Source organism: Macrobrachium nipponense, chromosome 24 (assembly GCF_015104395.2).
Source record: "Macrobrachium nipponense isolate FS-2020 chromosome 24, ASM1510439v2, whole genome shotgun sequence".
Classification (NCBI taxonomy): Eukaryota; Metazoa; Arthropoda; class Malacostraca; order Decapoda; family Palaemonidae; genus Macrobrachium; species Macrobrachium nipponense.
The window spans coordinates 50,354,146-50,376,359 of NC_061091.1; the positions used below are offsets into that span (position 1 = coordinate 50,354,146).

Consider the following 22,214-nt stretch of genomic DNA (forward strand, 5'->3'; position numbering starts at 1 on the left):
AATGCCATGAACAGTACTGAAGGTGATTTGCATATCGATGAAGCTGAAGTCAACTCGCCAGAACCAAACTGGATCTCTAAGATCGTGGTACATGTGATCAGTCTTGTGATATGTATGAGATACCTTTAATGTAAAATAAATGTTATTTATACTATAATTACACTTCTAATGAAATTTCTTAAAGGTTACCAAAAGATAAAGGTTGCTGTCAGCACAACCGCAACTCAATGTTTACATTTTCACAACTCGGATCGCATAGATAAATGTTTCTTTCATTGATTTCAAATTATTCCTCAAATAGGCGATTTGTTTTGAAGATATGCCAATAATATATATGGTAAAATGGTTTTATTACCTTAATTATGAGTTTATTTCATAAAGTGAATCTTTATGTATGTTGGTGGTTAGGCTATAGCACCGAGGCTGAGGCTAGCCTACTGATACGCATCTTAGTATTCAAGGTTTGATCTTTAGTATTGCAGTATAAGATGACCCCCAATTTTTAGGGGAGAATTTTAGGATTTAAAGGTCCTCTTATACGTACTTGGAAATATATGGTAAATATTTTTCATGTGCATAAATATTGTTTCTCTTTCGCGCTCTGTCATTGTCTCTTATTGAGTAATGTGATTAGTTTTCAATCTTAGTTGTAAACTACATTTTTAAGGGTAATGTTGTAAGATGACATTGAAATGATATATTGCATTAGAATGATAATTTTAAGGTATATTTGGTGTTTGAACAGTTAAAAAAGGCAGTTATTAGTATTTTATTTGAAGGTATACAGGATACAATATTTGGTGTTTAAACTATTAAAATAGGCACTTATAAGCATTTGTAGAGAGGGGTAACAATTTAATGCGGATTTTCGTTATGCAGGGGTGGTTGTGGTCCTTAACCTCCGCAAATACCCGAGGTTGATTGTAGTTGGAAGGGAAGAGATCGGAAAAAAGTTGAATAGCTGGGAGGAAGGCAACCAGTAAAAAGTTGAATAGCTGGGAAGAAAGGTATCATGAAAAAGTTGAATAGCTGGGAGGAAGTAGATCAAGTAATATTTGGATATCTGGGTGATAAGAGAACCTGAAAAAGTTGAATAGTTGGTTGGAAAGAGAGAGTAAATGTTCAATATTTGGGAGGAAAGAGACCAAGGAAAAGTTGAATTGCCTAAGATGAAGTAGATAAAGTAATATTTGAATAGGTGGGGGAGAAGACAGCCTGAAGACGTTGAATAGCTGGTTGGGAAGAGGGCCAGAAAAGTTGAATAGCTGGGAGGTGGTAGATCAGGAAAAAGTTGAATAGCTGGGAGGAGTAGATAAGAAAAAAGTTGAATTGCTGGGTGAGAAGAGTCTGAAAGGTGGATAGTTGGTTGTAAATGGTGCAGGAATAAGTTGAATCGCTGACTGGGATGAATAGCTGGGAGGAAAAGGATTGGGAATAAGTTGGGTAGCTGAAAGGAAGGTCAGGCAAAAGTTGAGTATCTAGGAGAAAATATATCAGAAAAGCATTGAGTAGCTAGGAGGAAAGAGATCATGAGTAGGTTGAATAGCTAGAAGGAAGGTCAGGCACAAGTTGATTAGGTGGGTTGGAAGATAGTAGGAAAAAGTTAAACTGTTGGGTGAGAATAGATCAAGAAAAAGTTGAATAGCTGGGGGGGAAGGAGATGAGGGAAATGTTGAATAGTTGGGAGGAAAGAGATCAGAAAATGTTGAATAGTTGGGAGAAAATAGATTCGGGAAGCTAGGAGGGAATAGGACAATTTTAGTAGGTGTACATACATGAAAAGAAAGCATAAAATAACTGATTAAGTGATTGGGAAGAGTGCAAGATGTGGAAAACCATTTTTTTATGAAATTTGTATCATTCAACCATTTACTATTATTTTTCCCCATGGACTTTAACTTTTCTTTTATTGTGTGTGATTTAACAATCATCATCAATCCTTATTAATATAGACACAATATTACATGACCAACTAATTTACATGTGCTCTGTAAATTGTGATGGGTATGTATATTCTTAAATTGAATGTGGATAATCAGCTGCAACTTTTCCAACCAGATAGGTTGGCCCAGACCATCATGTCAGGGGTATGTTGCCCAGTTAATTATATGTCCAGTAGTTTAATTTTTTATATTAATATAAATATTTACATATTCTTACTCACTTTCTCAGGGTGATAACCAGCTAAGCAGTGAAATAACCAGCATGACTCCGTTCCAACTTTTAGCCTATGAGCAGCTGACTGCTGTTGGACAGCAACGCTCATCTGGCCCTCCTCCTCCACCTTACTCTGAAAAAGAAGACTGGGAATTACTTCCACACATGACATACAGTTCACAGAAGAACATGTCTTCCAGCAATAAAGTATGAATTTTGAAAGTCTGTTTGTGTTATTTGAAGTTCTGTTGGTCTTTACATGTGTTCGTTACATGTACGTATTGTGAAATATTTTCAATATTGCATGGGAATTTCATTTATTGATAATTGCTAAAAGTAAAAAACTATCCAAATGGCCTAAATTGACATTGGTATCTAGATGGCCTAAGTTGACTTTGTGCTTTTACAAGTAATAGGAATTCTCTCTGTCACGAGAGCTATTCATGGTTCTATATTTTGAATACTTGAAATTAAGGAATAAGAAAATACGGAAAAGTTTTGCACAGCATACATAAAAGAATGTAAGTGTAGGGATTAAATAAATCAAATATGGTTCTGTGTCCACAAAAGATGAAAATATATTTGGAATATTCAAAATCAAGATGACTAGCCTTTTTTTTTAAATTAGATGAATTATTATATAATACAAGATTCTCATGATCACGAGAGATGTGCAAATGCAACCTCTGTTGGCAGAAGATTAATTGACTACTGCATTACTTAATGGCCAACTTTCCACATAATTATGACAAGATGAAATCTGGGGTCATAAGATATTAATACAGTACTTTTAGCAGTGTTAAAAATTTTTACTTATTCCTACGCAATATACAAACTCTCGGTCCTTTACATAAGGAATTACTTTCGGCGTAGCTGGAATTACGCCCATTAAATTCTTGAACAAGGTGGTTAGGCAGTAACTACCATGTGGCAGGCGGGTAGGCTAGCCTGCCCGGATGTAAACACTCCACTTTGCTTTCGGCCGTCTTCCGATGAAGACGTGTTTGTGAGCTCTGGCTGACTGGTTGTTGATCTTTTTTTCCGGTGGGGTCTTTATGGTTTATTTTTTTTTTAAATAAATATGTATACGTATACGGTGTTTTGATATTAATATTAAATTAAATTAATATACAAACCCACTTTTTGTGATAGCCTTTATAGCCACCTCTCTACTTGTGTTAAGAGTCGGCAGCAAAGGTATGCCAACATATTATTTACATTCTTTCGCCCTTTAACGTGAGGACAAGACATGTATTCATCCGAAAATTATGCCTACGCTTGGGAATTACCAAGGGGAACTTCAAAGGTTTGTCCTTGTTTTGTTTTTATGGTAATTTCTCTTCTCCTTCATCCTTTCACTTACTATCGGACGAAGGTAGAAGAAGGGGTGTGTGATGTAGATGTTTGGGGGATCTCCTCTCACTTCAGAGGGCGGTGCCCTTGGATGCAAGAGGAGTATCCTTATTACTTTAGCAAGAGGAGTATCCTTATTACTTTAATCATTTTTTCCTTATTTTACAGACTAACAGTGGTGATTGTGTTTACAGCAGTATTGGTTGGATAGCTCTTCGTATTGGTTATCCTAACCTTGGAATTGTACCTGTGACTTGTAGCATGTTGTGATACCGATCTTTGAGTGTGTGTACTGATCCCCTGCTGATAATCATATTCATTTACCAATACTACCCTGGAGTTACGTCACTGGACGAAGCTTTCGCGCTGCCCTATGATGTTTATCTATTCCTGATGGTAGAAGTCTGGTAAAATTTGGAGGAATCGAAGAGGAAGAGAGCTCATCAAGTGTCGTCATCCTCCTCTTCGAGATCATCATATTTTCATGTCTCCTCCCCTTTGACTTCTTAGGCTTTGCCGTAGAAGAGAAGGTGGTCTCCCCCCCTAAGAAGTCTCGTCATGGGACTTCTAAGGGTCTGTCTCGCTCCGGTGAGACAGGTGGGTCTTCTGCTGGTCCTCCCGTTCCTCTGGGAACAAGGCCCTTCTCTCCTTCCTCAGGGAAGAAGAAGACGGGGACCATGGAGGTACCAGCCACCGCTGGTACTTCCTCTCCCGTCTCCAGAGGTTCCACCTCCAGACCGGGAACCGTCTTGGCCGCTCGCTTGCGAGTGTCACCGAGTGTACGGTCACCTACAGGTGACCGTGCAGCCAAGGTCCAGACTGCTGAGTACGGTCACCATGTCAGAACCCAGGCACGGAGCGGAAGGATGGTAAGAGTCGCTCAGGTGACTCTCGCCAGACCAGCGATCGTCCGCTACCTAGAGTTGACGTGACATTCCCGCGGGACCGTGCACGCAGAGACCGGTGGAGGCTGCCCATACAGCCCTCTTGAGAGGTTTTGGCCTCAACAAGGACTTGGAAGAGTCAGAGGACAGTATTGGTTGTCTCCTGTCAGGTGCACGCTCAGCCCCACCCAGATGACGGTCGTGTTCGCGCGACCGATCAGTCTCGGTGGTGGCAGACGCTTCGCCTGCCAGGCAAGAGTTTCGTAACCCTCCTCGAGGAAGCGTTCTCTCCACTGCTGCTCCCGCAGGTCCCTCCGGATAGGTGCAGTTGGGCCGTGTTGCTACCGTAACTGCCCCAACTCCGTCCTGGATGGAGGACCTGTCGGTTGTCCTGAGGAAGCTGGCAAAGAGGAAGAAGAGGAAGGTGTCGTCGTCTTCTGCGGCCTCTTCCCCTTCGACTTCCAAGGCCCCCAGCCGAGGAAGAAGAAGGTGGCCCCCCCCTAAGAAGTCTCGCACAGAGACTTTTAAGGGTCTGTCTCACTCTGGTGAGATAGGTGGGTCTTAAGCTGTCCTCCTGTTCCTCCGGGAACAGGGCCCATCTCTCCTTCCCCAGGGAAGAAGAAGACGGGGACCGTAGGGGTACCGGCTACTGCTGTTACCTCTGCTCCTAGCTCCAGAGGTTCCACCTCCGGACCGGGAACCGTCTCGTCACCGAGTGTACGGTCAACTATGGGTGACTGTGCAGCCAAGGTCCAGACTGCTGAGTATGCTCAACGTGTCAGGACCCAGGCACGGAGCGGAAGGATGGTAAGAGTCACTCAGGTGACTCTCGCCAGACCAGCGATCACTCGCGCAGCGATCGTCCGGTATCCAGGGTTGACGTGACGTTCTCACCAGACCGTTCACGTAGCGAGGCTGGGAAGAGGTCCCCTCTGGTCACCGGGTCCAGCCCCGCCTGGACCTGGAGAGGTCAGTGCTTGCTCTCACCGCGTTAGTGGACACTACCAGTCACCCAACCGTTGCTCCCACCAGGACCGGACGGCTTGCACGACTGGTAGCAGCTCCCCTGACGCACGAGACCAACGCTACCATCCTCGGTCCAGCACTTCTCCGCAAGGAGACTGCTGGTCCAGAAGTGCAGCTTGATCACCACCGTGGGTTGGTGATCGCCTGCAGTCCTCCCAGCCTACCGGTTCTGCTGGAAGGCAGGGTAGGAGCGCTCGTAGCAACCGATGCTCCGTCCTTGGTCCAGTGCTTCTCCGCAAGGAGACCTCTGGTCCAGACCTGCAGCTCGATCACCACCGTGGGTTGGTGATCGCCTGCAGTCCTCCCAGCCTACTGGTCCTGCTAGTAGGCAGGTAGGAGCGTCAGGTCTCCCTCACCTGTCCCTTCAACCTCCTCGGGCTACACCGGGAGGAACAAGGCGAACAGGAGTCATGATGAATGCACTTCTTACGGTCAGGCCACAAGCCTGGTTTGGTCTTGGAACCAAACAGTTCTTATGCTCAAGTGGTTGGAGGAGATCGTGGGGGCTGGCGAGGACGATGACGCTTCCTAGACTCATGGGGTGACCATCACCGCTGTTCACGTGGGACTCCCACTGGACCGCGCACGCAGAGACTGGTGTGAGCTCCCCCTTCGGTCCTCTTGAGAGGTTTCAACCTCGACGAGGACTGGGACGCATCGGAGTACGGTATCGGCTCTCTCCTGTCAGGTGCACGCTCAGCCCCTCCAAGACGACGGTCACGGTGGCGGCAGACGTTTTGCCTTCAGTACGGGTTTCGTAACCCTCCTTGGGAAAACATTTTTTCCAGACGGTAATGTTTTCCTAGACTCGGAGCAGCCATCACCACAGGTTGATGGCTACCCCTAACTCGCTTCTCCGACTGCTAGTTCCGCTGGCAAGGCGAGCGAGAGCGTCCAATCTTCCTCCCCCATTACCTCTCTTCCTATGGCTGTGACGAATGGGAGGGATCCTGCAGAGCGTTCACCGTAGGATTCCACGTCGGGGACTGCATTCCTGGAGGGACCTTTGGGTCCTACTGGACGTAAGTCCCCGTCGTTGAGGAAGGATCTTGCCCATTCCTCCTCGATTTCTACGGGAATCGGGAGGACCACCACCCGATGATCGTCTGACGAAATTCACGGGGGATGGTTTCACCGAGCGCTTAAATTTCTTCGGAGTTTCTAGCACTCTCCAAGTGTTTTGGTCTTCTACGATCTGCAAACACTTGGGCAAAACCACAGTCCAGAGTGGGCGAGATGAGAATCCCTGATAATCGTTACTACGATAATCGGGAATCTCGCCGAATGCTCGAATTCCTGGAATTTCTAGCATTCGAAGAAAGTACTGCTGCTGAAGGAAGAATATCTCGGGAGGGGCTCAGCCTGGATGGACCTGACGGTCCGTCGCCTCAGTAGGCGGTCAACCCCGAAATAGAGAAGAATGGGCAGTAACAGTCAATCCTCCTCTCTTTTTTTCCCTTTACTTCTTGGTTATACCAGAATGAACAAGGAAATAAGAGGAATTCGGTGGAGTTTACTCCTTGGAATTCGAACCCGAGAGACTATGCTTTTGGTTCAATCCTAGGGTTTTACCGAACATATGTCAATCCGTTCAGGATGGATAGCACCGAGAGTTTGAATGCCTCTCCAGTGCTACTGTTTTGGGAACATCCAGTTCGGCTTGAACTAATTGTCTTCGGTATCCTGTTATCACCATAGAAGTCTTCCTTCGGGAAAACTTCACCTTCGTTCTCTTCATTAGAGAATGAAGGAGGTTGGCTTCCAGTCCTTTTTCTTGTTCCTCGAATGGAAGAGAATTTAGGCTGGGGGTGGAGGTCTATGTACAGGAACCTACAAATATACTACGTATATTTCCCTCATGACATGCTTCTGTTATCAGTTGAATTGTCTGAGGTGTAGGCACATACTGTAGTTAACTCTACGGGTTGTGACCGAGATGAATACGTATCTTCTTAATTGAACTACAACTCAGGACTGCCTTGCAAGCCTCCCAAGAGTTACCAGTTTTGATTTTGAGATATTGTGGTATTGTTTACAACAACACCACAGCGTTTGCATTCACCGAAATCCATTTCGGTTAAAATGCAAATGCTCGATGGTTCTAGCCGAACGCATTCCTTCATGGAATGGATTACCTGGCAACTCAGGATGACAAGTGAATGAAAGCTAGCGGTGTCCGGGCTGCCTGCCTACCCAGCCAGTCCTGCTGGCTCTCCGAGATAGTTCAGTCGGGTTTTGTCTCTCCTCCTCTGCGATGATTGACTACTGAATCGAATCTCTACCCGGCAATCACAGGCTTAGGTCTCTGGTTGGCTGGAATTCTCCCATACGTGTATGACACCATCTCTACTGCTTCGCCTTTTGCCGTTGCGAGAATTTTCAGACAGAGATATCTCACTAAACTCATTATCATCATTCTGTTTACCTCACAGTAACAGAAGTCTGTAGCCTAGTCTTCCGCTTTATCGCACCTGCCGCTACGATGATGCAGAATGATTTCTTCAGACATCTGAGTTTGTCTTCTAAATACAGGCGGCCCACAGTTAACGGCGCAATCGCTTAGCAGCGAATCGGTTTTACGGCTGTCGTAAAAAATATTCATTAAAAAAATAAGGCATTTTAAGGTATTGTTACGGCACAATTTTCGGTTGACAGCACCGCTAGCGCCATTATGTCCAATGAGTTCATACATTTGTAGAAATGCCGTTCAGACCATAAAGGTTATGCAAATAATATTAAAAAATTTTATGGAGAGTTATTACATAGGTATTAGGGTAAAATATATGCCTCTGACGCTGTTCTATGCCGAAAATATCGAGTTACATAAGTGCAAATTTAGCTATGAATGTTCATGCTTTTATGTTTAAAATGTGTATGAAAATGTATTACGTATAGGGTATTTTTATTTCTGCACAGAAATATGATACAAAGGCAGCTTTTGAAACTGCCCTTCACGTTATCAAAGAGGATGTTTTTCATGTTCTTTCTTGTGAGCCGCCGCCTGTCGCTATTCCGAAAATATTGAGTTAAAAAAAGTGCAAATTTAGTGATCGATGTGTCGATTTTATGAATGTTCATGCTTTTATGTTTAAAATGTGTATGAAAGTGTATTACGTAGTATAGGGTATTTTTATTTCTGCGCAGAAATATGATTCATAGGCAGCTTTTGAAACTACCCTTCATGTTATCAAATACGATGTTTTTTCATGTTCGTTCTTGTAAGCCGCCGCCTGCCGCTCTTCCGAAACGATCGAGTTAAAAAGAGTGCAAATTTAGTGATCGATGTGTCGATTTTATAAATGTTCATGCCTTTATGTTTAAAATGTGTATGAAAATATATTACGTATAGGGTATTTTTTTTTCTTTTTTACTTAAATATGATACAAATTAAGGCAGCTTTTGTAACTACCCTCCACGTTGTCAGAGGATGTTTTTTCATGTTCGTTCTTGTCCGCCACTGTTCTGAAAAATGCATGGTGTCATTTTATTAATTTTGGAGGTAATTATAACTCATTTTGTTAAAGAAATTTCAGCTTTTTATTATAATGAAACTTCAGCTTTTTGTTATAAGTTTTCATGCATTTATGTTTAAAATGTGTATGAAAAATGTATTACAGGGTATTTATTTTATTTTTGTACATAAATATGATACAGTGGCAGTACACATGTCCATTTGAAGTCTTTGAAACACCCCTTCACATGATGAAGACAATAGGTTGTTCAGTCGTGCCCGAATATTAAAATTTTAATTTATATAATTGAATCACATTTATATAAATTATATTTACAACTGTTGCATAAATTTATTTTAAAAGACAAAACTTGCATATACATTTGATTTTGCAACACTGCAATTTGTTTGTTTTTCCATGGGATAGAAGTACAAATTATAACTGTGCAACTCGGTTGATTTTTGGCTTTGTTACTCGAGCAAAAAATTGAGGTACAACCGTACGAGCTCGAGATGCCGTTGCTATGTAGATGGCATAGTGACGAAAATTAAGATAAGCACAGAAGAAAAAGTAAATACTATGCATCTTTTCCATAAATCCTTTAAAAAGTTATACATTACTTCACTGTATCCAATAATAGTGTATGTAATCTCATATTATTGTATTATAAAATACTACAGCAAATCTAAGCCAGTATTCCCTGGAGCATCCAATGTTTTGGTTTGAAATCAGCTGATGGCAAATCCGAGTTTGTTTCACCATATTTAATGCAATTCTGAGCAAATTTTCTTGCTTGTAGTTAGCATAAACGAATATCTAAATACTTGACTTATATGAGACAAGGTTATTTTTCCTTATAGGACATGTTTTTAGGTGGAAATATGAATTGAATATGTCTCGTGATTGTGAACTAATTTTTTTTTTTCGTTAACATATTATGTTTGCGGGATGTTTATTGTGTAAAAAATTACATGATTCCAATCGCAATTTTCCTTTCGTAATACGAATTTTACATTATTTATCTTATATCGGCGTGAAACCTACAGTAAAATGTGTTCTTTCAAGCACAGTAGTTTTGATTAAAATGATTTTATCTCAGTTTTATCTATGGTTGTGTTTGATGGCATACGTTTACTGGAGTTTTATCCTTGTTACCGATACACGATAATAGTCATTAGCAGCTTCAACAGTTTTCTCAGCTTCAGTTATAACTAGATTTAAATTTAAAACAGTATATTTCCCGATTGATCTTTGATCTGTATTGATCTTTGATCTATAGTGAATAAAGTCATTACATTAAGATATCTGTTCTATTCTACATAACGTCATTTTTTATAACAACTACAGTAATAGTGTACTATAGTACAATGATTGAAATACAAGCCAAACGGATGTACTTAGAAAAAAAAAGTTGTTTCTCGTTCGGTTGTTCATGGCCGTACACATGTACGCAATGAGTATAACATTAAAACCATACTTTCATCATCCTCTTTTGCTGTTTTTGAACTTATGTAACTAGAAGATGGGATAAAGTTAGGCTATTGTAATTTGGTCTCTCATAAAATCGGATTATTGTAAGACAAATTATCGTAACTTGAACACTAGAGCTACCTGTACACTGTATAAAACTCTAGGCACCCAAAGGATTAAAGCTAGGTTTTTTTCACTACAATATTTATAATGCTATAATGTACTGTACAGTGCTACTGTACAGTAAATTCTATAGTACTGCATAAATATAATTTTACTTATTGCACCATTGCGGGATTACGGCGCCGTTTGACTGGTCTAGGTTGCTGTTAACTGGTCTAGAATTTCGAAAGAAGGTGTGCGGCAGCCATAGGCTTTAAAATCGCTTAGCATAAAAAATCACTTAGTGTTGGCGGCCAGGAACGGAACCGCTGCCGCTAACCGAGGGCCGCCTGTACATCTCGTAATTTGTTGGTGTGCAATTATTCTTTGTTCACCCCGAATTGTAGATGAATAACGGAAGACTTCGCCTGCTCCCCACCCTGCCAGCTCTACTTCCAAGTAATATAAATGTCCTCCCTGATCCAGCCATGAGAATGGGTTCTTCAGGCAGTACAATCCCAGTGTTTTCATTACTGAAAGGCGCTCCACTTTCATTGCAAACTCCAACTTCTCACCGAACAGCAATGAAATAGCAGTTTAGCATATTCAGTCCTCTGTAAAACAACAGGAATAAAGCCGTCTTCACTGGTTGGTGTCATCAACGGGACTTTTTCTACATTCAGAATCTTGAGAGTTAACTTCTCTCGATTCAGTTGTGAAGACATAGGTCTGCATTCACCTTAGTCATTCAATGGCATATAGTATTGTTTCTCCTTAGTTGAGATACAACTACTATGAGAACTTCTATCTTGCCATCAGGGACCTTGGTCTCTAGAAGGCAATTGACTTTCGTCTGATGGGTGCATGCCTTGAGAGAATCATCATCTCGTCTCCCAACATCGGTGGCGAACAAGATAGACGATTTGTATGGTTTCTCGGCATAACCCTTCAAAAGGCGAGTGTCACGTGACTACGTCTCGGATGCATGACTGCTCGCCTCACACCGAGCGCAGTCAGTCAGCAGCTGTTGAAGAGTCCGAGACCGTCACGAGCTACGCTGTTGACTTTATATTGGTTAATCCAGATCAGTCATTACTTTGTCCTAATGGCGTGTTCCTGTACCCATAAGGATCGACACTCACCATGGAGTGTCAGTGTCTTTATCCGCTGCGGAATATTACAAGACCGTGAGAGATTTCTCTGCAGTTGGATAGTCCAGTGGATGGGTACTTGTCATCACTCTGAAGAATATGTCGGACAGGAAGATAGATAAGGTCATTGCAACCATATTTTATCTTTCCCTTCGGGCCTGCCCACAGGTCCTTGGAACCTCATTTCCTTGGACCAGTGGTGGATGCTTGCAGGTTGTGTTTGCTTACCCAGCTCCTTCAAGTAGACAAGTTGCATCTCGCCTATGGTGTGCTGTTCTAGAGGTAAGAAGGATACGAGAGTGGCGGGCCTCACCACCTTCCCCACCTCGTCCTTTCACTCCTCTTCCTTCGGGTTGAGGGTAGGACTCGAAATTACACTGGCTGGTCGGACGATTGATGCGGTAAGCTTATACATATAAAGCATCCTTTTTATTTTTCTTATCAGAATCATAGAAGCAATCCTGCTTCTTCCTCTAGCAAGGGGAGGAAGGAGACTGGCAATAATGCAAACCCTTCCCAGAACTTTGCATTAATGTCTCCGACTCTAAATATTCTTCACAGCCCGTTTTCGGATGAGTTACGATTCCTCACATTTCAAAAAGGCCCAGAAGTCTGACTCTTGATCATGCAGCTCCTATACTCCGATCAAGTTGTCAGAGGCAGGGCACCCCTCCTCGCTCCTATGACCAGGAGTAGCAGCCTAGGTGTGTAGAACTCCAGTCAGTTGTAGAGGCTCACTCAGATTCCTCCCACCAATCAGTGAGTCTTCCTTATGTAAAGGACTGAGGGTTTGTATATTGTGTAGGAATAAATCACAATTTTTGGAAGCAAATTGTATTTTTCCCAACTATACAAACCTGAGGTACTTTACATACATGCCCACCTCATGCCACCCCTCAATCTGAACCTGGGCTGAAAGGCAAAGTGGAGTGTTTACATCTGGGCAGGCTAGCCTGCCACACGGTAGTTACTGCCTAACCACCTTGTTCAAGAATTGAATGGCCGTAATTCCAGCTACGCCGAAAGTAATTCCTTATGTAAAGGACCTCAGGTTTGTATAGTTAGGAAAAATGCAATTTACTTCCAAAAATTGTGATTTTAAATGAATGTGTTCATAAGCAGGTATTAGAGTTGGTATGTGTGAGTTGAAATTCATTAAAAGCAAATCAAGTTGCTATTTTAATACAGTACAAATTGCATTAATGCATTGCATTATGTTTAGTTTTAGGCAATTGTATTGTTGCTAGCAATAAATGGAATGTTAGAAGTTATGCATTTAGAACTCATTTCTTGATTAATCATTATATGATATGAAGACGGGGTTTAGTGCATGCTGATAAGCCTTTTGTACACAGTACACATGATATTTGATTAATTCTTTTGAAATACTTACTGTTCAGTTGTCTTGTAAAGTTTATTTTTCATGTAACTGGTGGTTGGTTTGTATATATATAAATTAGTGCCATTTTTGTATGCAGTAAATTAATCCATGGTATGTCATCAGTTATTCGGTTTGGAGGTTTTAAAACTTATCTTTTTATGACTTAGTATAGAATCTTATCATTTCTGATAAGATAGCTCTTAAAAGACAGCCACAAGCAAGGAAGACTTAAAAAGAGAAAAATTAAATCAGTTACCAATTTTTTGTTGTTAGCATGAGAAAATACTGCAAAGACCTCTCATAATGTAGCAGTAATAGGGATTCATCAAGATATATTTAACTTGTTTGTATGTATATAAAGCTATGACCTTGAGTCTTTCAACAAAGTATTCTAAAATTTGTTTTGCTTTTATTCACTTTGATTGGTGAATCAAGAACTGCATAATGATAAAGTGAAATAATGTAAATTTCTATGGTTAAATGGATAGTTGCGTGAATTCATTTATAATTTTATTTAACTGATTTAAAGTAAAATTGTTTTGCAACATCCTAACAAGTCTATATTGATGAGGTGACATGGAGTTCTTAATATTTGTGTATTTAAGTGTTGTAGCCATTGACAAATATATATTTGATACTCAGAAGTTTTTAGTTTAAGAGATGTATTTGATTTTGTTCTGCTTGCTACAGTTATTTTAAACATTTTGACTGAAATTTTTAAATTTAAACTTCATTATGACAGGAAACACTACATGATCACAAGTCTTGACAAATAGATAAGAGCAAAATGTTAAATCGTAGTGGTGAGAGGAAAAACAACAAGTGGAAATCTCAGGGAATAGTTGCGTGGATTCATTTATAATTTTATTTAACTGATTTAAAGTAAAATTGTTGTGCAACATCCTAACAAGTCTATATTGATGAGGTGACATGGAGTTCTTAATATTTGTGTATGTAAGTGTTGTAGCCATTGACAAATATATATTTGGTACTCAGAAGTTTTTAGTTTAAGAGATGTATTTGATTTTGTTCTGCTTGCTACAGTTATTTTAAACATTTTGACTGAAATTTTTAAATTTAAACTCTATTATGACAGGAAACACTACATGATCACAAGTCTCGACAGAGAGATAAGAGCAAAATGTTAAATCGTAGTGGTGAGAGGAAAAACAACAAGTGGAAATCTCAGGGAAGTGGCCGATCATCTAATGCCAACAATGACCATGAACAAGGATCTCCTGTTGGAGGGCTGGGGGAGACTGATTTCCCAGTCAACCCACTTTATCATCTATCTCGTCATGGTAAATTTGGAGATATCCTCTCATGATGTGCTCTTAAATTGCTCATTAGGTCAGAATACAGGCAGTCCCCAGTTATCAACGGAAGTTCTGTTCCGACGGCTTGATGATAAGCAAAAATCGTAGATTACTGAAAAGCGGCTATTTATGGCAATAATGGCACCAAAAACTGGATGTTGGCACCGATAACCAGTTAATGGCACCTATGATAGGTATGTATCGGCGCCATAACTCTATTTTTGGTGCCAATAACTGGAAACCGGTGTATTATCACCAATTATCGGCGTTAGACAAGTGCCATAAAACTGGATCACCGACAACCAAGCCTTTCAATAACCAGGGACTGCCTGTATACATATCTATGAACCAGATGAAATATTATAGCTTGCAGTGGTTAAGTGATATTTATTTTGTACTATATTGCACTTCCAAGGCTCAATTTTACAGCTATATCAAACAACAGAGTATACGTGCACCCTAACTTGAAGGAAAGTTATATTAACCCTTAAACGCCTATTGGACATATTTTACGTCGAGATAAATTGTCTGTCGGGTGCCGATTGGATGTATTTTACTTCGACATAGAAGTTTTTTTTAAAAATTTGTGGAAAAATACTTATAGGCCTACCAGCCGAAAACTTTTGAATCACGCGCCTTGGGGGATGCTGGGAGTTCATGGATCAAGGTGTTGTTTTGTTTACAATCGTTACTTTCTTATCGCACAAAAAAGTATCAGTGACACATCTCAGAAATTATTTCATCACTTTGACATAATTTTTGCACCATTTTAAATTAGCGGTTACATGGAGTATTATATATGAAAATGTGCACAATTTTATATAGAATACAACAAAAAAAATACTCATGATTGTAGATTTTATCAGTTTTGAAATATTTTCATGTAAATAACGATAAGTGCCAAAATTTCAACCTTCGGTTAACTTTGACTCTACCGAAATGGCCAAAAAACGCAATTGTAAGCTAAAACTCTTATATTTTAGTAATATTCAATCATTTACCTTCATTTTGCAACAAATTGGAAATCTCTAGCACAATATTTTGATTTATGGTGAATTTATGAAAAAAAACTTTTCCTTACGTCCGTGCGGTAACTCTTCCGAAAAAATCATACGTGCGATTGTCGTAATGTTTGCACCATTTTAAATTATCCGTTACATAAAGTTTTATATATGGAAATGTGTGCAATTTCATGCACAATACAACTAAAAACAACCCATGGTTGTAGCTTTTATCAGTTTTGAAAAATTTTCATATAAATAACGATAAGTGCCAAAATTTCAACCTTCGGTCAAATTTGACTACCGAAAAGGTTGAAAAACGCAATTGTAAGCTAAAACTCTTACAGTCTAGTAATATTCAATCATTTATCTTCATTTTGCAACAAATTGGAAGTCTCTAGCACAATATTTCGATTTATGGTGAATTTATGAAAAAAAAAAACATTTTCCTTACGTCCGCGCGGTAACTCTTCCGAAAAAATCATACATGCAATTGTCGTAATGTTTGCACCATTTTAAGTTAGCCATTGCATAAAGTTTTATATATGAAAATGTGCGCAATTTCATGTAGAATACAACGAAAAATAATTGAAGGTTTTAGCTTTTCTCATTTTCGAAATATTTGCATATAAATCACAATAAATAGAAAAAACTACGTTCGGTCAACTTTGACTCCACCGAAATGGTCGAAAAACGCAATTGTAAGCTAAAACTCTTACAGTCTAGTAATATTCAGTCATTTATCTTCATTTTGAAACAAACTAAAAACAACCCATGGTTGTAGCTTTTATCAGTTTTGAAAAATTTTCATATAAATAACGATAAGTGCCAAAATTTCAACCTTCGGTCAAATTTGACTACCGAAAAGGTTGAAAAACGCAATTGTAAGCTTAAACTCTTATATTTTAGTAATATTCAATCATTTATCTTCCTTTTGCAACAAATTGGAAGTCTCTAGCACAATATTTAGATTTATGGTGAATTTTTAAAAAATACTTTCCTTCCCTCCACGCGCGGATTCTCCGCCGCAAATCTCCGCAATGCGTATGTCGCATTCTCATAATATTTGCTCTGTTTCATATTAGGCGTTTCATAGAGTTTTATATATGAAAATGTGCGCAATTTCATGTAGAATACAACAAAAAATAATCAAAATTGTAGCTTTTCTTATTTTCGAAATATTTGCTTATAAAAAAAATATATAAAAAAAATTTGACATTCAGTCAACTTTAACTCGTCTGAAATGGTCGAAAACTGCAATTGTAAGCTAAAACTCTTACAGTATAGTAATATTCAATAGAACAATATTTAGATTTATGGTGAATTTTTGAAAAAAACATTTTTTTATGTCTGCGCGTTACAAATTCATGCATAATATTGTGATAATATTATCTCTGTTTGCTTTGATTGTTTTACAATGTGTTATATACCAAAATGATCGCAATTTAGTGTACAATACAACGAAAAAAAATTAACTTGTTAGCTTCAACCGTTTTGCTCACAGCACGATTTGAATACAATTATATATGAAATTTTGTTTTCGCACTATCATATATTGGATTATTTATATATGATAATGATTTTTTTTTTCATTTCTGATGGTTGCATACTAAACTTCAGGCAATGACAAAAAAAAGGAGCCAAAAATTAACTTTTAATCTTGAAAACTAACCACTGTGATTTTTTGAAAAAAATATTTTTTCCACTTCGGCGCTCACTCCGATACTGCCTCGGCATACGGGAGACTATTTTTATTATACCCCTTAGGCGTTTAAGGGTTAAAGAAATCTGCTAAAAAAAGATTTTGAAAAATGCAATGTCAAGTTATGATTGAGTGAATTGTTAGTTTTGGTGTGCCTGTGAAAGGCTTTTGTATTGCTGATGTCATAATTGTACATAGTTTTGGATTTTTTTATTTAAAAATTAAAAACAGTGAATACAATAAGTGCTGCAATACTAAGCCAATAAAACAAATCTTGTTTTGAAATAATAGGTCCATTTTTTATTTGCCATTGCAGTTAAGAATTGGTTGCCTAAGCTCATACTGAATGTTTATCAAATAAGGTTGTATCTTTCTTAGTACCAGCATGGTGATATATGTCATGATTCATGCAATTACAGTATAATTTAGTAATCTTCCTCTTGTTCATGCTGCATAATTTGATGTGATTGTAGTAAAATTATTTCATTAAGTGGATCCTAATCTAATCTAGATCACTCCATATTTTTCTTGCGCATCCTCTAACCATATATGATCGCTTATAGAACTGTTTATAAAACTGTTTACCTTTAATACATTAATATGGTTTACATTAGATTTTATGAAGGTATAAGTTCATTGATATATTCTCAAATTTCATGTACCAGTTCATTATTAACTTGGTAATAATGTATGACTATTATTATTCTAAATTTGCATATCTCTCAGAGGATTTGTTTAGGCATGTGAAGTAATCAATGAAGCAAGGTGCAGCAAAGTAGGGAGAAACTAAAGTGAATTCATGTAAAGTAAAAGACAGAAAGCAAAACATTTGACGGCATAGGGGTTTAATATATGGGAATTACACATATGAATGATATTTAAAGTAAATTGAAATATGAAATTTAAAGTGAAAATAGTGTCATGTATGTTAAATTTTATCCTTAAAATTGTGTGTTTTACATCATGAAATACAATAGCTTGTTAAACTAAGATCTTGATATGATATATTTAAATTGAGCCAAATTGTAGTACAGTCATTTTTGTAAGATTACTATTAGTGAATGTGTTGAGGGTTCAATACTGTTTAATAAGACTGAAATAGAGATTTTAGTGTGGAATTCAGTGTACCAGTATGCCTTCATTTCTTTGGTGGCCAGCTTAGATTATTAGCTCGTTTTTCTTTACGCCTTTATGTTTGGGCACTATTTTGGAGACACTAACTTCATTGTAAAACAATACAGTATTTGATATAAAGCAGCATTGGTAACTTGAGAAATCTGATGAAATCTATAAAGTCTTTATTACATTAGCACTTATTTTCTTACTGTATTTCAGTACTTTTACAATTTTATTCTTCTGTAGTGCAATTAAAAAATTTTAATATTGGAAAATAGTTCTTAATGTTAGTTCATTATAGTATTGAGTTTTGATAGCTAAAACGTTCTGTTTTAGGCATAGATCAGTTGGAAGTGGTATCTGATGGAGATGGAAGTGTCTATGAAACCCCTGAGGGAAGTATTGAAGGAACAGAAGAGGATTTAGATATTGGTTCCATGGTGGAAGTTGTCATTAAGGAAGTCCCAAGGTGAGTCTCTCTCTCTCTCTCTCTCTCTTCTCTCTCTCTCTCTCTCTCTCTCTCTCTCTCTCTCTCTCTCTCTCTCTGTATGTGTGGATGACTCTTTAAAAATAAAATACCAGTATTTTGAGGGGTAATCAGAAGCTTTTCACTCCATAGTACAACAAACATAAGCAATGTATTATTATTATTACAATAGTTCTACCAAACTACTTAGTCAAACTTTACTGTTTTGAATAGGTTTAATTTGTGTGTTACTTCTAATGTTACTGAAATTTAGATGAAATATCAACGTAAATGGTGAAATTTGTTGAATAACACCACTTATTGTTATAATTATGACCATGAAAATAATTGTAATGAAGGGTGACCTTAGAATATTAGCTTGTGTGTACAAGGTATTGTACACACAAGGTACTTGACAAATACGTACCTCTGAAATTTTTCTAGTGTTATACAAATTCAAAAAGAATGGAGTAAAGAATAATGTTTACCTTCTTGACATCTTTGTTAGTGTAGGCTAGTTCAAAGAGTTGAGTAAAGTAAGGTCACAAGGTTTCCACATTTTATTTAAACATTTAAGGTTTCCTTTGAACTTTTTAGTTTTGATGTAATTTCAAAATATTTGTGTATTTCAGAATATACAAATGCCAAATAATATATTTTTAGACATTTACCTGAATTTACAGTAAATATAGTACCATAGTATTATACATAGTAGTTCATATGCGGAACAAACCTTCGGTCTTAACAATAGGATAATTTCCAAGCGCTAGCTGGTAACCGGTTAAAAACAATCAAAGATTGTAAAGCAAGGAATCTGAGAGATCTGGCAACTCTTCCGCCTACGAGGTGATAGCTGGGCAGAGACTGTGCATTGTACCCCATGACGCATTCAGTCTTTTCCTTAACTGCCTTGGAGAGTAGACACTATCGTTTTTGCTTTCCTTCCAAGTCGGTTGATTTGTGCCCGCGTTTCTTTCCTTTCAGTTGTGTTTGTGCATGATTGTTCTGTTATGGATTCCTCTGAGTCTTCACGGCCTCGTCAACACATGTGCCTGGGCATGCAGGGATTTCTGGCATCTGCGATCACAGATCCTCATATGACATGCAGTAGGTGCAGAGTGAATTATTGTACAATTTCTAACCACTCCCCAGAATGTTGTTCCTGGGCTAAGTTCCAGCGGAGAGTTTTTTACAATAGAGAACATTGTAAAAATTGACTTTTCCTTCTTGGGAGGGTTTTTCTTCTCATCTGGATGATTCGACTTCTCCCTCTCCAGTGATCGGGCTGGACTCTGGTTTGGAAGAGAGGTTTTCTGCCTCATCTACGAAGAAGAGGAGTCGTAAATGGAGGGTCTCTTCTCCACCTCCTCCTAGCAAGAGACCTCGTAGAGGGGGGGAGGTTCACTCCTTCTCCTGCCACTGCCTCGCCATCATGTCAGACGTTGGCGGATCAAGGTCTTCGTGGCTTCGTGTTCTTCGAGCGAAAGGAGTGCATCACCTTCTGCCTCACACGACCGTGTCTCTCCCATGCACATCTTGTGTTCATGCAAGTAAGAGGAGTGCTTTGCCATCTGACCCACAAGGTCGCGCTTCTCCCTCACACGTTTGCGTTCGTGAGGTTGGCAGTGGTGCTCATGGAGGGAAAGCATTCTCGTCTTCCATACATGGCCGTGTATCTCCTGTACATGTGAGTATTGCATCGTCGACTTCCCTTCACGGCCATGTCTCTCCACCTCATGGACGTGTTTATGACATTATGAGTGTTGAGAGTAATATGATTTTTCTCCATCTTCTGTACACGGACGTGACTCATCCTTGCACGTATGTGCTGATTATATTGGAGGTGCTACCCCCTCTTCATCTGTTCCAGGAATCAGTTTGTTGGCATAAGGATGATAAGACGCTGATTAAAAGGTTGAAGGTTGCAGATACGGTGGTGGCTCAAACTGAGTCGAAGGATTCTTCGCTCTACAAGACTGCGGTTGACAGTTGGGAATGTGAGGCTTCCCTGGCCTGTGGACGTGTTTCTCATTCTCCTGGAAGAGACCTCAACCTTAGGAGTCAGTCTCCTTCAGGTAGCTCTCTTCGGCAATGTTCCTCATCTTAGGACCATGCTTGATTGGTGTCTCTCAGACATGTACAGGGAGTCCCCGGGTTACGATCTCGGCTTACGACGTTCCGAGGTTACGACCCTTTTCAATTATATTCATCAGACATTATTTCCAGGGTTACGACGCCTACAACGCTCATCTGGCAGATGGAATATGACACCAAAAATGCAAAATAATCAATATTTGAAGGTTTTTTGATGAAAAATGCCATAAGAATGCAGTTTACATAGTTTTCAATGCACCCAATGAATTAAAAGTAAGGTTTTCTTAGGATTTTTGACGATGTTCCGGCTTATGACGATTTTCGGCTTAGAAGCGTCTCAAGAACGGAACCCCCGTCATAACCCGGGGACTGCCTGTACTCGACTCATCACACGTCCGTGTACGAGTATGTTTTGCCTGACGTGTGCGTATGTGATAGTTTCCGCGATTGTGTGTGTGGTTCTTCACACGCGCCTGTACACGGTTCGAGCTGGGACTTTGTACAAGTTTCATTGCTTGATGACATTCAGGAACCTTCGGTCCCAAGATCTTCGAGTTTTAGGGATTACATCCCAACCAATAATGAGCATAATGCTAGGCTTTCTAGGGAAGCTTCACCAGTGTTGTTACAGAAGGAGGAGGATACTGCCAAGCCTTCTTCTTTGCATCATCGGTCACCTTTGCTGGAGCAGGAGGAGGGAGTCACTCGAGGAGGGAATCACTCAAGAGTTTATATCTTCCTTCTCAGAGGTTGTTGATCTCATTCGTGAATTCAACAACCTTGAGTTTAGAGCACGGGCTCAGTCTTCTATCACCCCAATGGGTATAGAGGCGTTGCTGGGTGCCAGATTGGATTCTAGGACTTCTATTGAGCTTCCCTTGTCTGGTCACGCTCAGTCCATCTTGCATCGTGTGAATGCTTTGGTTTCAGACCGAGATGGCTCTCTGCATTCCAGTATATCATCCAAGTTTCTTCATCCTCCTCTCGTGCTGCATAGGAAGTACTACTTCACTAATGTAGTTCATTTGGTGCCTCGTCACCTTAAGCCTGTTCTAACTCTGGAGCAGGTTACATTGGAAGGTCCTTCCTTTTCATCACAAGAGGCCTTAGCTATGGAGACAGCAGCGGCTTCCATCTTCCAGACGGTCTCCTGGCTGGACTTGTGGTCCACAGAGATAGCCAGGATTGCTTCTAGGATTGAAGGAGGTATAAAGAGTTCTTCCTCACTCACTAGACTGTTACAGTCTGGTACTAAAGCTATTTCATACCTGGCTTACCTTAGTGCGACCTTGTGGGCCAACCACCTCCTGGCCAACAAAGTCGCAGCACTGTCCAAGTGGCGAGTTCAATGGTCTCTGAGTCATTGTCAGCTCTCAGGAATGGGGATCTCCTTGATTTGCAGTTTCTGTTTCCGAGGACTGAATTAGAAGATACGATTGACTGATGATGGGCAGATACTAAAGACAGGTTAGTACATCAGGCAATAACTAAATCTTTTAAGAGTTCGGCTTCTGCGAGGGTCTCTCAATCTCCCTCACAGGCC

The 22,214-nt window shown here is 39.6% G+C and overlaps 2 protein-coding genes across 6 annotated transcripts in view; one reads left to right on the top strand and one right to left on the bottom strand.

Moving 5' to 3' along the window:
* Positions 1 to 13,146, bottom strand: part of LOC135205619 (tigger transposable element-derived protein 1-like) — a 35,935-nt gene extending 22,789 nt beyond the window's left edge. The window contains exons 1-2 of one of the 2 annotated variants that reach the window (XR_010312562.1): positions 12,989 to 13,146; positions 2,165 to 2,290 (exon numbers count right to left, since the gene is read on the bottom strand). The gene's annotated coding sequence lies outside the window, so the exon portion shown is untranslated. Of the gene's footprint in view, positions 1 to 2,164; positions 2,291 to 12,988 lie in introns of those variants that run through there. The other variant, XM_064236414.1, reaches the window with a different exon arrangement.
* LOC135205618 (ubiquitin carboxyl-terminal hydrolase CYLD-like) overlaps positions 1 to 22,214 on the top strand; it is a 271,604-nt gene that overhangs the window by 103,269 nt on the left and 146,121 nt on the right. For all 4 annotated transcript variants that reach the window (XM_064236410.1, XM_064236413.1, XM_064236412.1 and 1 more), the window contains 3 exons: positions 2,173 to 2,364; positions 14,073 to 14,277; positions 18,448 to 18,580. In XM_064236410.1, coding sequence (XP_064092480.1) covers positions 2,173 to 2,364; positions 14,073 to 14,277; positions 18,448 to 18,580 — 530 coding nt within the window. The remainder of the gene's footprint in view (positions 1 to 2,172; positions 2,365 to 14,072; positions 14,278 to 18,447; positions 18,581 to 22,214) is intronic.